We start from the raw sequence: 14,097 nt of genomic DNA, 5'->3' as shown, positions 1-14,097 counted from the left end.
GAAGACATATCTCTAGGCTGGATACGTGAGTATATTCTGTGAGCTCCCTGAGGTTTTCTACCAGTAAGTCATGAATATGATGAGGAATAGCAGAAAAATCTATTCCTCATGGCATCAAGTCCCTTTCTTTGTTTTTCTTTGGTGGTGCTTTTTATGGGTATACTATCTGAACTGGAAAGAGGAAACGTTGCTCCGAATTTAAATGATCAACTAATGGGTGCATCATTTTGTAAAGCTTCAGTCCCCTTCTTATCACCGAGGGATACAAGCAGAAATGGATGTTTAAAAAGGAAATCCTCAAGCTGACATTGTCCCCTTTTCTGACTCATTCACTCATCTATGAACTCATTCATCTATTCAACAACTGTTTATTGAACATTAGTATGTGCTGTATATTGTTTTAGTGAATAAAATAAGACAAATACCCTGCCCATGAGAAGCTTATGCTTTAGGAAAGTAGCCAATGAAAAGTGAAGGAATGAACAAAATAGAGAATTCAGTGAGTGATAGAGTAAGTGCTTAGAAAGGGGGAAAGCAACAGTGGAGAGAGGCCTGGAAAAGGGATGAATTTCAATGTTAGGTAGACGATGAAGGAAGGTCTCACTGAAAAAAAAGCATTGAAGCAAGGGAACAAAGGAGGAGCAAGTCAAATTGCTCTTTGGGGAGGAACCTTCTAGCAGAGGGAAAAGCCAATGTACAAGAAACATCCCTGCAAAGTCCTGGAACAAGCAGGAACCCATGGGTGTCGGAGCAGAGCTGGAAGTGGGAACAGTAGACCAGGACACCAGGGTGCCAGAGCCCTTCTCAGCCAAATGGGAAAAGACTAGAGGCCATAATCACCTGTACTTCTCACCTCAGGACTCTGAGCATGCCTGGAGAAACGTCTTCTTCGTTGCAGCTGCTGTGGACATAGCAGGCCTGGTCATCTACCTTATCCTGGGAAGAGCCGAAGTCCAAGATTGGGTGTAGGGTCGACATTCACCCATTTCTGAGCAACCACCTGGTGACACCTCATATCCTGGTCATTAGTTGTGCCTCACCTGCCTCATGGAACAGTCCTAGTCCATTGCTGCATGATGGGCTAACATCCAACTCACCTGACTTGCCTCCAGTATCTTGTCAGGGAACTTGGCAATGTCAACTGGGAGTGCTCCCTGGCTATTACAAGAGGGGTTGGGGAGAGCCTAGTTATTTAACTCTGGGTGCCTGAAAACATAGGTGTATCTGAATTTCCATGCCTTATGTAACAACAGGCAGGGATGAACCAAGAGAATATGCTTAGTGAATCAGTAAGAAAAGGAAAGACCATAAGACTTCACTCACAGGTGGTGCATGAGGAAACCAAAACAAATAAACTAAATAAAACAAAAACATAGACCACATAGTAGTAGTAACCAGAACTGAAGGGGCCATATGTAAAAGGTGGAGTTAGACCTTTCGTGGGGATAGGTGGTCTATTCAGTTATTGATTTACATGAATGTACACTGAAACCTATAATATGATAAGCCTATTATGTCAGTTACATTAAAAAAAAGTGGGAAACACCCTTTTGGCTGCAGAAAATGGTCTGTGTGCAACTTCATTGTCTTCAGTAGACAGTACGGGGGTCTCATGTTCCCGTGTGAGTTGATGCAGTAAATTATATATCAGAATGAGTATTGCAATAATCTAATCGAGAATGTAAGTTTGTTTCTTAAATCGAACACAGGAATTTTTGTTACCTAGTAGTGCTTTGTAAGTGGAGGTAGGGAGGAAACCAGACTTTCCATCTTCTCTTCACTGAACTGGTTCAAAGGTATGTGCAAGCTCTTCCCATGCCCTGTCATCTGCTGAGCAATTCTGTGTAGTGTTTTCAGGGAAAGGCTGGAAGAAAGTCAAGGTGAGCTGCTTCACAGCACAAGTGGACCAAGGCCCCCTGAGTTCCCTCGGATAGGTGGAATAATGTATCTGTGTTAACCACCTGATATTGATGGTTGGTTTGTAGTTATGTAGGAGAATAGAGTTTTGAAGAAAACATTGCAAAAGTGTATCCTGAAGGACGAGATATTCGTACAGGGCATCATGCCAGCAGCTCACACTTGCGGTTAAGCAAAGGTCCTTTTTACCTATTGTGCAACTGTTCTGTATTGGGGATATTTTGAAATGAACCAAAATAATGAGTAACTATATTAATGGCATTAATGGCATGCCTTTAAATCATGTTCTTTTAACTCATGGGCTTTGATTTTAATATTAATAGCAGTGTAACCAGGTATGTGGTAAACATCTGATCTAACACACAGCAGAGTAATTAAATCCAGAGCCATGAATCTGGAAGATGGTGGAGAAAACCTACTCCTGTTAATGTCCCAGGCACAACACTGTTTACACCAGGAACCCATGTTTGTGAGATATTTTTATCAGACAAAACTGCACAGCTTACACAGTGGCATTGCCTGGTTTATCCTGATGCTAAGAAATTGAAAACTAAATATATTTCAAAATGCTTTTAAGGTTGTCAGAATATATAGCAGATAAAGAGGGCTTTTCCTAAGAATATTATTAATCACCTTTTTGTGAAGACATATCTATAGGCTGGTCACGTGATTATATTCTGTGTGCTCCCTGAGGTTTTCTACCAGTAAGTCATGAATATGAGGAGGAATAGAGAGAAAATCTATTACTCATGGCATCAAGTCCCTTTCTTTGGTTTTCCTTGGTGGTGCTGTTTATGGGGTATACTATCTGAACTGGAAAGATAAAACGTTGCTCCGAATTTAAATGATCAACTAATGGGTGCATCATTTTGTAAAGCTTCAGTCCCCTTCTTATGTCTATGGATACAAGCAGAAATGGATGTTTAAAAAGGAAGTCCTCAAGCTGACATTGTCGCCCTTTTCTGACTCATTCACTCATCTATGAACTCATTCATCTATTCAACAACTGTTTATTGAACATTAGTATTGCTGTATTTTGTTTTAGTGAATAAAATAAGACAAATACCCTGCCCATGAGAAGCTTACGCTTTAAGAAAGTAGCCAATGAAAAGTGAGGAAATGAGCAAAATAGAGAATTCAGTGAGTGATAGAGTAAGTGCTAAGAAAGGGGGAAAGCAGGAGTGGAGATAGGGCCCAGAAGAAGGGGTGAATTTCAATGTTAGGAAGATGATGGAGGAAGGACTCATTGAAAAAGAATCATTGAAGCAAGGGAACAAAGGAGGAGTAAGTCAAATTGCTGTTTGGGGAGGAACCTTCTAGCAGAGGGAAAAGCTAGTGTACAAGAAACATCCCTGTAAAGTCCTGGAATAAGTGGGAACCCGTGGGTGTCGGAGCCTACTGTTCTCGCTTCCAGCTCTGCTCTGACATCCATGGGTTCCCTGATGCTAAGAAATTGAAAACTAAATATAATGATCTGTTGTCTTAACAATCTCTGTCTACTGTCCTTATAATATTACTTCTTTTTTTCTTACTCTCAGGAATGAAGTCTGCTTTCAAAATTAAAAAGTATAAACAGTTCATGAATCATAGAGGAGAAAAAGAAACAGTTATCTCAATAGAAGCTACAAATACATTTCAAAATTCAATTTATATTCTTGTGTTTTGATTTTTTTGGCTCAAGAGAACAGAAAGAAAATTTGTTAAGATAACAAAATATATCTATTTTAAATGAAGAACCAACTTCACTATGTAAAAGGACAACTGAGTAATGTCGTGAAGAAAAAAGGAATACATTTATTCCCTTATTCAAGTTTGTTCTGGCAATTCTGTTAAAGACATGAGTCCATGGTTGGGAGGAGGTTGGTGGTGGAGATAAAATATCGAAAGAGGGGAAACCAAATTGCTATTAATAATTTCAGGTGATGTTATTGTCGACTTGAGAAACAAATAGACAACCTATAAAATTCCCAAAACAATAGCTTAGCTATAGTTCTTTTTAGGAAAAAAACAAACAAACAAACAAACAAAAAAACCTATATTATAAGCCAGACAGGCTCAGGTGACAACTGGAAGAAATAACAAGATGCCAATGTTCATGGAAAACTCAAGAACCTTGTGCAAATACCTGTAATCAGAAGATCACCAAGATCATCTTGGTCAAGTAAAACATATTATGACACCACTTTATGGACAATATCCCTCCTTAAACAAGCGGATAGTGGGGAGAGTTCTGAATAGGACAAGATATACTCTATCCAAAAGGGAATATAAAAAGAGAAAGAGAACCCGCAAGGGGAAATTGCTGAACGGAGAGGCCAGAGAGGATCAGAAACCACACTAATGATGACTGGAAATTAATTATATGTAAGGGACCTCAGTCTGGGTTTGTAGAATGCAGGAGATTTTCTCATAAAACAAAAGTTAAAATTAAACCATAAATCAGATAAATTTCTTTCATTTGGTAATGTAATAACTAAAGATTTTAGGTAATCATTTACTTTTGGAAGTGAGAAAATTTTGTAAACATTCAAGAATGATTCTAGAGATTATTTGAAGGGAATGAGGATGCTGCACTCCACCTTAAGGTAAGTCTTCAGTCTTTTCCCCTTAATATTCTGCTTTTGAGATGATTGATGGGGCTTTTGCCTCGAGAAAAATGGAAAGGTGTCATTTTTCCTATTTTGGAGTAGAACTTGTTGGGTTGACCAGAGAATACCTTTATCCTGAGATACTTCTGAAAAACAAGGAAAAGCCACTTTTATTTTAAATAAGCAACCCCAGAAAACTAGGGATAAAAATCATCTGATAGCTGCAGAGAACATATATGAAATATTTTAATCTGAAGGCGAAACGGTATTTTAGAGTATATTTTATCTTATTTTTTCCAGATAAAATACTTATTATTGATTTTCTTTTTATTTATTTTTACATCATTGTTTATTTTTAAGCAATGTTTGCTTCCCCCACCTCCCCATCCTGCCCCTGGTGTAGTCCCCATAGAATTTTAGAGTATATTTTAAAGGGTTACCATCACATAATATTGGAAATGGGCTGAATTACCTGCTGCACAATATTTATATGTCATGTTTGTTTTTCGAGTGTTGTAGAAAAAGAATTCGCTGATCACAAAATGCTCAACTTGGGCAGAAAAAGATAGTCAGCAGCACTTTATAAAAACAGAGTAGAACTTTCCAGTGAACTTTGTTTGGGAGGAAGTAAACACAGTGAAATCCCATATTTGCAAAGTGATTAACAGGTGAAGATTTGGGGTGCAAAGGAATTTTTTTGCAGCTAAGATTAAGACCCACTTGGTATGTTACTCATCCATAGAAAGTACTCAGTGTAGAAACTAAATTAACAGAATTTTGAGCCCTGGAGAATTCTGCATGATACCTTAAAGTTCATTCCCATTCTACAATGAGCTCTCAAATAGCAGAACAACATACACGTTAATGCGAATGAAATAGTCTCAGAGTCAGTCTCGGCTAGGGAAACTGAGTAAATTGATCTAAGAGTGGCTTAATGTCTTTGCGAGTTCCTCCTCATTTACTTAATCTCTAAATATGGGGATAAGGGAGATGCCTTTCAAGTTACAGTTGTACCCAAGCTATAAATTCATAGACGTGATATCTACTTGGCAATGTCCCATCTGTTGAGACTAACAGATACTTCAAACCCAACATAGCAAAGGTGATCTCTTCTTTTGCTTCTGGAAAGCTGTTCTCCCACTCACTTTCCCTTCATCATTGAACACAATGCCACTGACTCATTTGCTCAAGTCACCCATCAATTAGATGTCTCTAAATGGTCCCTCCTCTCCCTCTTCCTCACCCCATACCCACCTCATTGCAATGTTGATGAATTCTGTCTTCAAAACAAATTCCCAGTGCGGTCTCTTTTACCGTGATCACTGTGCCAGGTCTCCACCAACACTTGCACAGGTGACTACAAGAGCCACCTCTGTATTCTCTTGGTTCTTCCTCCAAATAGAACATGAACGACACACTGGCCGGTCCTGCCCTCCATATGCTTTATTGACCCCTGCATAGTGTTGTCTTGGCTACTACTTTGATTTTAACTAACATCATGACCTTGCTCACTCTGCCCTGGCCACAACATTTACTTTCTACCTGGAAAAAAAAAAAAAAAGGACAAACAGGACCTCCCCTGTGGCGCAGCAGGTTGAGCGCAGCGCTGTGAAGCTGTCCACAGCTTCTGCAACTCCGGTTCGATTCCCAGCTTGCCAGGGATAATCCCACATGGCTCAGCCGACCTCTCCTGTCTCGCCCGTTGCTCCCCTCAGCAGTGTATTTCAGTGTATCTGCCTGTTCTGCTCCCCACTCTGTCTCTGGTGAATCCTCTCACCCTCCCATGTCTCTGTCCTGTACCTCAGCTATTGCATAAATTAAAAAAAAGAAAAACAGGACAAACATACTGGTTCCATTGCCTGGAATGCTGTTCCCCAGAGCTGCTTCCCTGTCATCATTCCCATGTCAGCCAATAGAACCTTTTCCTACAACCAGTGTCAGAATAATTGTTAGAGGTGGAAAGGAATTGCTCTCTGCTTCTGACGCTGGTTTTCAGCCGCCCTCATTCTTCTCGGTTTCTCATAGCAAATGTCACTCTTATTGCTTTCAGTCAGTTGTGCATCTTATGAAGGCTCTGCTGGAGTGAAGCAGGAGTAGAAGATGACAGTAGAGTGAAGTTGGTCTTTTTGGGTCAAGATTTCCTAGACCATTCAGTCTTTTGTACTCCCTTGTGGATTTCAGCTGTGTTGGCTCCTTCTCTTTGAATAAAGCCATTGAAACCTTGAAAGGGATTGCATGGAATCTGTATATTGCTTTGTTAAGACAGCCATTCTAACCATGATAATTCTCCCAATCCACGAGAAGGGAATATCTCTCCATTCTTTGTGTTTTCTTATTTATTTTACAGTGACTTATAGTTTTCCTTGTACAGGTTTTCCACCTTTTGTTTTCAGTTTAGTGTTAGAAATTTAATTACTTTTATGTGACTATAGATGGGATTATATTATGATGTCTTTCTCTTCTATCTTGTTTCTATACACTCGCACAAGTGATTTTTTAAAACTGGTTCTTAGAACCTGCCAAATGTGACTGTAGGTGATGCTTGTGGAAGTGGAGAGTGCAGTGTGGAGGGTTCCCAATGAACTGCAGTGGAAGACTCGGGTGCCCTGGTGATGGGTGTGGTGTGGAGACATACACTGAAGGAGAATGTAAATGAGGAATAGTTACTTCAAGTAAAGATATAATCATAACCCACAATATTATGTCTACATATGGACATTTACATAGTGGATATTTCGATAATAAAAACACTTTAAAAAATGAGTAGACATTAACGAATACCCAAGGTATTTGTTGAGGGAGAGGAGAAAGGCATGGGATACAAAGGACAGTGGGGGAATATAAAACAAAACAAGGACATTCTCTTAAAAAACACAGCACAGTTATACAATTAAAAATCTACTACTAATATAATACTGTAATTAAGTCAACACACCAGCTCCCACAGCGATGTCATTTATATCAAAAGAAAAATGCTTGTTCCTTTCATGACCCAATCAGAGATAACATGTTGCATTTACTTCAATGCCTCTTTATCTGACCTGGATTCAGTTCCTCAGTCGCTCTAGTCCTCATGACCTTGACTTTTTTGCAGATTTGAGGTCAGTTATTTTGTGGCATTCAGGTTTTTTAAATATATTTTCCAGTAAATAGATTCAAGATATTCATTCTTGGCAGAAGAACACAGAAGTGAGTTGGTGCCTTTCTCTGTGTTTCATATCAAGCTGCACAGATGTTAATTTATCCCATTAATGGTGGTATTAAAAACGAATGTTTGATGAAGAGGTACATTGGGTGAGGTTTGGGGGTCCTGAGCACAGGATCTTCTGTCCCTGGGGAGTTGGGTTTGCCACCCTTCTGAGACATGCATGTGATGCAAACTCTAAAACTCTTGTAAAAATTATTAAAAAATAAAAGGTGTTTGCCTTACTTATCTTGTATATAATGATGCTTATAATAGACAGCTTTTCATATAATTTAATCCACTGGAATGCCATAGATAAACTTCAGTGGTAGGTAAGAGGTGGCTTATATATAAATATAGACTATTATATATTTGGTAATCATTAAGGTTTTATTTTAAAAATTCAAAGACTGGGCCTCCCTGGTGGCTCAAAGTTGAGTGCTGGTTTGTGAAGCTGCCTCTGCAGCGCCAGTTTGATCCCTGAACATTGGGCGAGGGTCCCACATGGCATGCAGACCTCTCCAGACGCCCACTGCTCCCCTCAGCAGTGTATTTCGTCAGTCTGTCTGCTCTGCTCCCTGCTCTGGCTCTAGTGAATTCCCTCACCCTCCCGCAATTCTGACTATACCCAGTACTTGTATAAATAAATAAATAAATCTTTTTAAAAAGAAAAAGTAAAATTTAAAAAAAAAATTCAAAGACTGTTATCAAGTTTTACCATCCAGTTGCTGCCAATATCAGTTGAGAGACATGGGAATGCAGAACTGGAAAGAATACTGTAATTCAGCAGGGTAATCCAGAACAATCCAGGGCAATTCCTCATTAAAGAGGCAGAGATGAAGAGGCAGGGTAACTGGGACCTTCGCAAAGCCACACAGTAATCCAGTGAGAGAGTCTGGATGACAAAGCGAGTTTTTTGAACCCTAACTTAACACTATTCCCAACAACAAAGCATTTCCCCAAATACTTGGAAGACTTGGTGTTATGTCAGATATATGATACTCCCTTCTCTCTGTTTGCTCTTGTGCTGTTTTATTTCAGTAGGTAAACTCTGGTAACTGGGAGAAGAGAAGCAGCATGTCTACTAGAGAAGAAGCCATGGCAACAGAGGGAGAAGCTTCTGAAGGTGTGAACTTAAGCATGACTCCAGCACAAACCCCCAGGAAAGGTAAAACCATATACTGGTCATAGATAAATCTTGGTCTATATCACTTTCTTTTCTTGACAAATACTGTATCTTTTTGCTACTCCCAACAGTCAAGAACTCTACACAAATGAAAACCAATTTGTTGATAATTATTTAATGTATTAAGAGAACTTTGGACATTACAGAGAACAGGTAGATAAGTCATTATTTATAGGTGAAGGAAAAATCACAGAGTAGATGGTCTCGGAGAAAATAGGAAACCAGGGCCTCCCTGATGGCACAGCGGTTGAGCACTGGCGCAGCCTCTGCAGCACCGGTTGGATCCCCCGCCACAGGGCGAGTGTCCCACGTGGCGCGCAGACCTCTCCTGCCGCCTGCTGCTCCCCCTCAGCAATGTATTTCATCAGTCTGCCTGTTCTACTCACCGCTCTGGCTCTGGTGAATTCTCTCACCCTCCCGTGCCTCTGACTGACCAGTGCTTGTATAAATAAATAAATAAATCATAAAAAAAAAGACCAAAAAAATAGGAAACCAGTCTTGGTCTTTCTGCTTCTAAGTCCCTGAGGACATCCCTTTAGATCTCCCTGCTCATATTTGATTCAGGTCTGCTCAGAGAACCACTTTCCCTCTACAGCAGCACAGAGGGTTGCTTTTCCTCCTCCTCTCATCCATATTACAACTTACAGTTTTTGCTATACTATGTCATAGAGAAACTATTGCTTAAACATCCAATAGCAGAGTCTATAATTTCAAGGAGAAGTATGTGAAACAGCAAAATAGACAGTATTAATGTGGAAAAAATGAAACATATGAATGGCATTGAGATGAAAAATGCATGTGGGAATTGATACTTTGACAATGATATTGGCATTCATGCCAATAACGCTAGCAATCTATTCCTCAACTGATCTGCAGAGATTGAACATCAGCAATCATGAGGGAAAGAGAGACTGAAGAATTCAAAATTCATGCAAATTATGGGGAATAGGTAAATTTCAGAATTTTTGATGCAAATATAACAAACTTTTTTAAAGAAAAAGTCATCATCAAAAACCATTTAAGATCAGAGGAAGTTGTCATAAAGTTATCCCTTTTAAAACAGAAAAATCATGTTCTATTATATTCACTAGAAAACGTTGGTAAGATTTTTAAGGAACAGAAAATGCTTATTTATCTTGTGCAAAAGAAATCCAAATAATTTGTGGATCTTCACACTTAAAGATGTTGGAGTTTAGCTCCTCTCCACTTGAGTGAGGTCTGTACATGTGGCTTTTCCCGGGACACAGTGTGGACAGGGAGGAAAAAGAAGGCGCTTCATAGTAGAGAGACCTGAAAAATTCTACTGCAAAACAGGTCATCAAACTCCATGGCAACAATATGAATCATGGTGCTAACACTCAAACTTAATATGCTCTGATGGGAGAGCATCAGTACCCTTCTATATTCTTCTTCTTGATAACATGTGAACTCAGTTTAACCGTGAAAAACAGTGAGAAATGCCAAGTAACAGACATTCCACACAATACCTCACTGGTACTCTTCTAAGTGGGCGAGCTCACCAACATGAAGAAGGTCTGAAAAACTTGTAGGCAAAAGTAACCCAAAGGTGACATGACAATGAAATATGCTCTGGTGTCCTGAATGGTGCTGAGGGACAGAAGGAAGACACAAACCTAAAATGTGATGATGTCTGAAGATGAAGTGTGGCATGAGTTTGTGTAAGTTCATTCGTTGTGACAAGTGTACCAAGCTTATGCCAAATTGTAGTAATAGCAGAAAGTGAATGTGCAGTATACAGAAGTTGCACTAGTTCCATAAGTGTGAAGCTTTTTTGAATAAGACTTACTAGGAAAAGTAAGATGGCTAAAGGACTGATCACAAAAATCTACAAAGAGCTGATGAGACTCAACAAAAACAAAGTAAATAATCCTGTCAAAAAGTAGGCAGAAGAGCTAAAAAGAAACTTCTCCAAAGAGGAAACGCAAATGGCCAACAGGCATATGAAAAAATGTGCAACATCACTTGTAATCAGGGAAATGCAAATCAAAACTACAATGATATACCATATTACACCAATGAAAATGGCACATATTAAAAAACTAGCAACAACAAATATTGGTGAGGATGCGGAGAAAAAGGAATTCTCCTGCATTGCTGGTGGGAGTGCAAACTGGTCCAACCACTATGGAAAGCAGTGTGGAGATTCCTCAACCTACTAAAGATAGAGCTTCCATATGATCCAGCAATTCCACTCCTAGGTATTTACCCAGTGGACACAGAAATTAATTAATTAATTAATCAACTCCAAGGGGCACCTGCACCCCTATGTTTATAGCAGCACTATTTACAATAGCTCAGCTATGGAAACAATCCAAATGCCCAAAAATAGATGACTGGATCAAGAAGATGGGGTACATATACACAATGGAATATTACTGAGCAGTCAAAAACTCCCTCTCTTTACAAAGCTACCTGGCCAAACAACATACATGCATGCACAAACTACATTGTATGCTTTTATAAATAATAATGTGACATTTTTGTTAATGTATTTGCAAAATAAATCCTGTGTTTTCATTAAAATATATTATTAAGAGTTTATTCTAAAATGTAAAGGTAGTTTCATATCATCAGTTAATAATTATAATGAAGTCCTATGAACTTATTTAATACTCACTGAACTGCTTTGAGAAAGTTCTATCTTTAACCCCATTTGAAGGATGAAAAATGAAGCCATGAGAACTCAATGACTTTGCCCAAAAACACACAGAAGAAAATTAAATTGGAGGGTCCAAATGTCTGACATCAGGATTAAAATATTTTTGATAAAACTCATGCATTTGCGTCAAAAATGAAATACAGGAAAAGGATAGCTTGCCGCATAAAGGTACCAATCCCATCCACAACCAGCAGTTGGAGTCATTGAAAATCATTCTCAGTGAACTCTGACATGGCAGGTGTGCCCCCTCTCAACCTTCCTATTTACCATTTTTAAAAAATGCCAATGAATAAAATTACCAGAAAATAACATAAATGCTACAAAGGGCAAAAACAACCATTTTTCCCATTGGTTGCACATAAAGGGTATGTGCGTGGTGGCAGCTTTTTATTCCTATCTAAATCCAAAGGATAAAACAAATCAAAATGGTTAAGAAAAGGACTTATTTATGAAAACAACCATAGACACTTTAAACATTTGGACTTCAGTGGAGATAATTGTAAAATTCTGCCTTGGGAGAAAAATAGACGTGAATGCAAGGGGCATCCTCCTGGTTCTTGGCTCAGAGAAGGCAAAGTTTAAATGTAGTGATCCTTCTTAGATTATTCTGCCCAATGAATATGGGGGAGATCCAAATTTCACTGTTAATTTTTGTGCTTGGGGAATGGAAGAGTCTCAAATAAAGGTTCCCAGAAACAAACTCACATTGGGGTCTGGCTGTTAACTCCTACCAAGAGTGTCCTTACACAACAGGAAACAATACTGGCCACTCCACCTGCATTGCTGCATGGCAGAAGCCAGAATGTGCAGCACCCACAAGCCATGGGGACAGGACAATGCAATCAACCCTTCAGCGCCTGTCCATCTCTATCTGCACACAACTCTGGGATCACCACAGGGCTCTCATGCAACACTGGCACATTTTGTGCAAGACTAGCTAAAAATCTAAAGATGAAGTTGATGTGCTTCTATTCTCTACCTCACCCACCATTAAAGTCTCATCTCCCAGCCCCCAAAATACTATGTTCCCTGCTCATAAATGGCATCACCTACATCCCAGCCTCTCAGGTAGGAAACTTGGGAAGGCAATGTTGGAAATGAGGTGATCCTGCAAGGACACCATTGCAGCATGGAGGGTGCAAAATAAAGCAGCTTCTTATTGACTTTCTGTGCTTTCCCCACTCAGGCTGTTGCTCAGCCCGATACGGGCTGGCCTTCATCATGCTTCTCTGTAACTTTTCAATATTCACACAACAAATGAATTTTAGCATCGCCATGCCAGCTATGGTGAACAACACAGCCCGGCCCAGCCAACCCAATGCCTCCACAGACGTGCCTCCTACTGACGCCCCAGACAGCAGGAATGAAACTCCACAGGAACTCAAGGCAGTGGTAAGTTTAATGAGACTGTGGACTGTTTCTTCAATTCAAATGGTTTTAAAAAGAAGCTTATTTATTGAGTATCTAATATGTTCCAGGAATTATATAGAACAAAATATCTAGGGGGCTTTTATCCCTATTTAATGTCTATGTGTTAGCATGGATTCACCTAGAATGAAGGAAACTGATTCTGTCATTCAGTGCACATAAATTCTTCCCCTAAAATGGTGAAAATATCTACATAGAAGTTTCACAGATTTAAATACTCTCCACTTTTTTTTTAAATAATAAATTTTATTTTTATATTCCCCCATACAACTGCACATGCCCCATTCTGACCCCAATCCCTCCCCTCGCGGCTCCCACCCCCCAAAAATTGTCTCTGGTTCATAGTTTTTTGTTGATTTTGATTTTCACTTTCTTATAGTTATTCATTTTCCTGATCCCTTATTTAAGTTTTCTAGATTCCTGCTATGAGTGAGACCATCCGGTATTTTTCTTTTTCTTTTTGGCTTATTTCGCTGAGCATGATCCCTTCTAGCGCCATCCATGTTGCTGCAAATTGCATGTGTTTATCTTTTTTGAATGCTGAGTAATATTCCATGGTGTATATGTACCACATCTTCTTGATCCAGTCATCTATTTTTGGGCATTTGGGCTGTTTCCAAAGCTTAGCTATTGTAAACAGTGCTGCTATAAACAGAGGGGGGCAGGTGTTCTTTGGAATTGATGTTTCTGTGTCCTTTGGGTAAATACCTAGGAGTGGAATTGCAGGATCATATGGAAGCTCTATGTTTAGTAGGTCCAGAAATCTCCACACAGCTCTCCATAGTGGTTGGACCAGTTTGCATTCCCACCAACAGTGCAGGAGAATACTCTCCACTTTTTTCACCTTATTTTTATTATCTTGGAGATGCTGCTCATTTATAGGATTCTTTCTTTTTAGGCTCTGATTTTAATTGGTAAGTTATCTGGGAAGGCATGGAAATTGTGAACGGGGAAAGATTAGGTGGAATTTCTCTCTCTCTCTCTCTTTCTCTATCTCTATCTCCCACTTTCTCTCTCTCTCTCTCTCTCTCTCTCTCTCTCTCTCTCTCTCTCTCTCTCTCTCTCTCTGTCTCTTTCTGCTTGATAGAATTGTTGGATTAGAGGAATTGAGAGT

General features: G+C 39.4%; 2 protein-coding genes across 2 annotated transcripts in view; both read left to right on the top strand.

Moving 5' to 3' along the window:
* Positions 1–14,097, top strand: part of LOC311188423 (putative small intestine urate exporter) — a gene marked incomplete at both ends in the record, with an annotated part of 161,112 nt that overhangs the window by 108,532 nt on the left and 38,483 nt on the right. The window lies entirely within an intron of this gene.
* LOC311167726 (putative small intestine urate exporter) overlaps positions 1–14,097 on the top strand; it is a gene marked incomplete at both ends in the record, with an annotated part of 45,271 nt that overhangs the window by 16,057 nt on the left and 15,117 nt on the right. Inside the window, one exon of the mRNA XM_084228775.1 lies at positions 12,684–12,947. Within this exon, the coding sequence (XP_084084901.1) occupies positions 12,684–12,947 (264 nt within the window). The remainder of the gene's footprint in view (positions 1–12,683; positions 12,948–14,097) is intronic.

The sequence above is a fragment of the Talpa europaea genome (genome assembly GCF_964194135.1).
Source record: "Talpa europaea genome assembly, chromosome: 2".
Taxonomy (NCBI): domain Eukaryota; kingdom Metazoa; phylum Chordata; class Mammalia; order Eulipotyphla; family Talpidae; genus Talpa; species Talpa europaea.
Note: the sequence above shows the minus strand (reverse complement) of the source record. Positions and strands in the feature narration are given on the sequence as shown.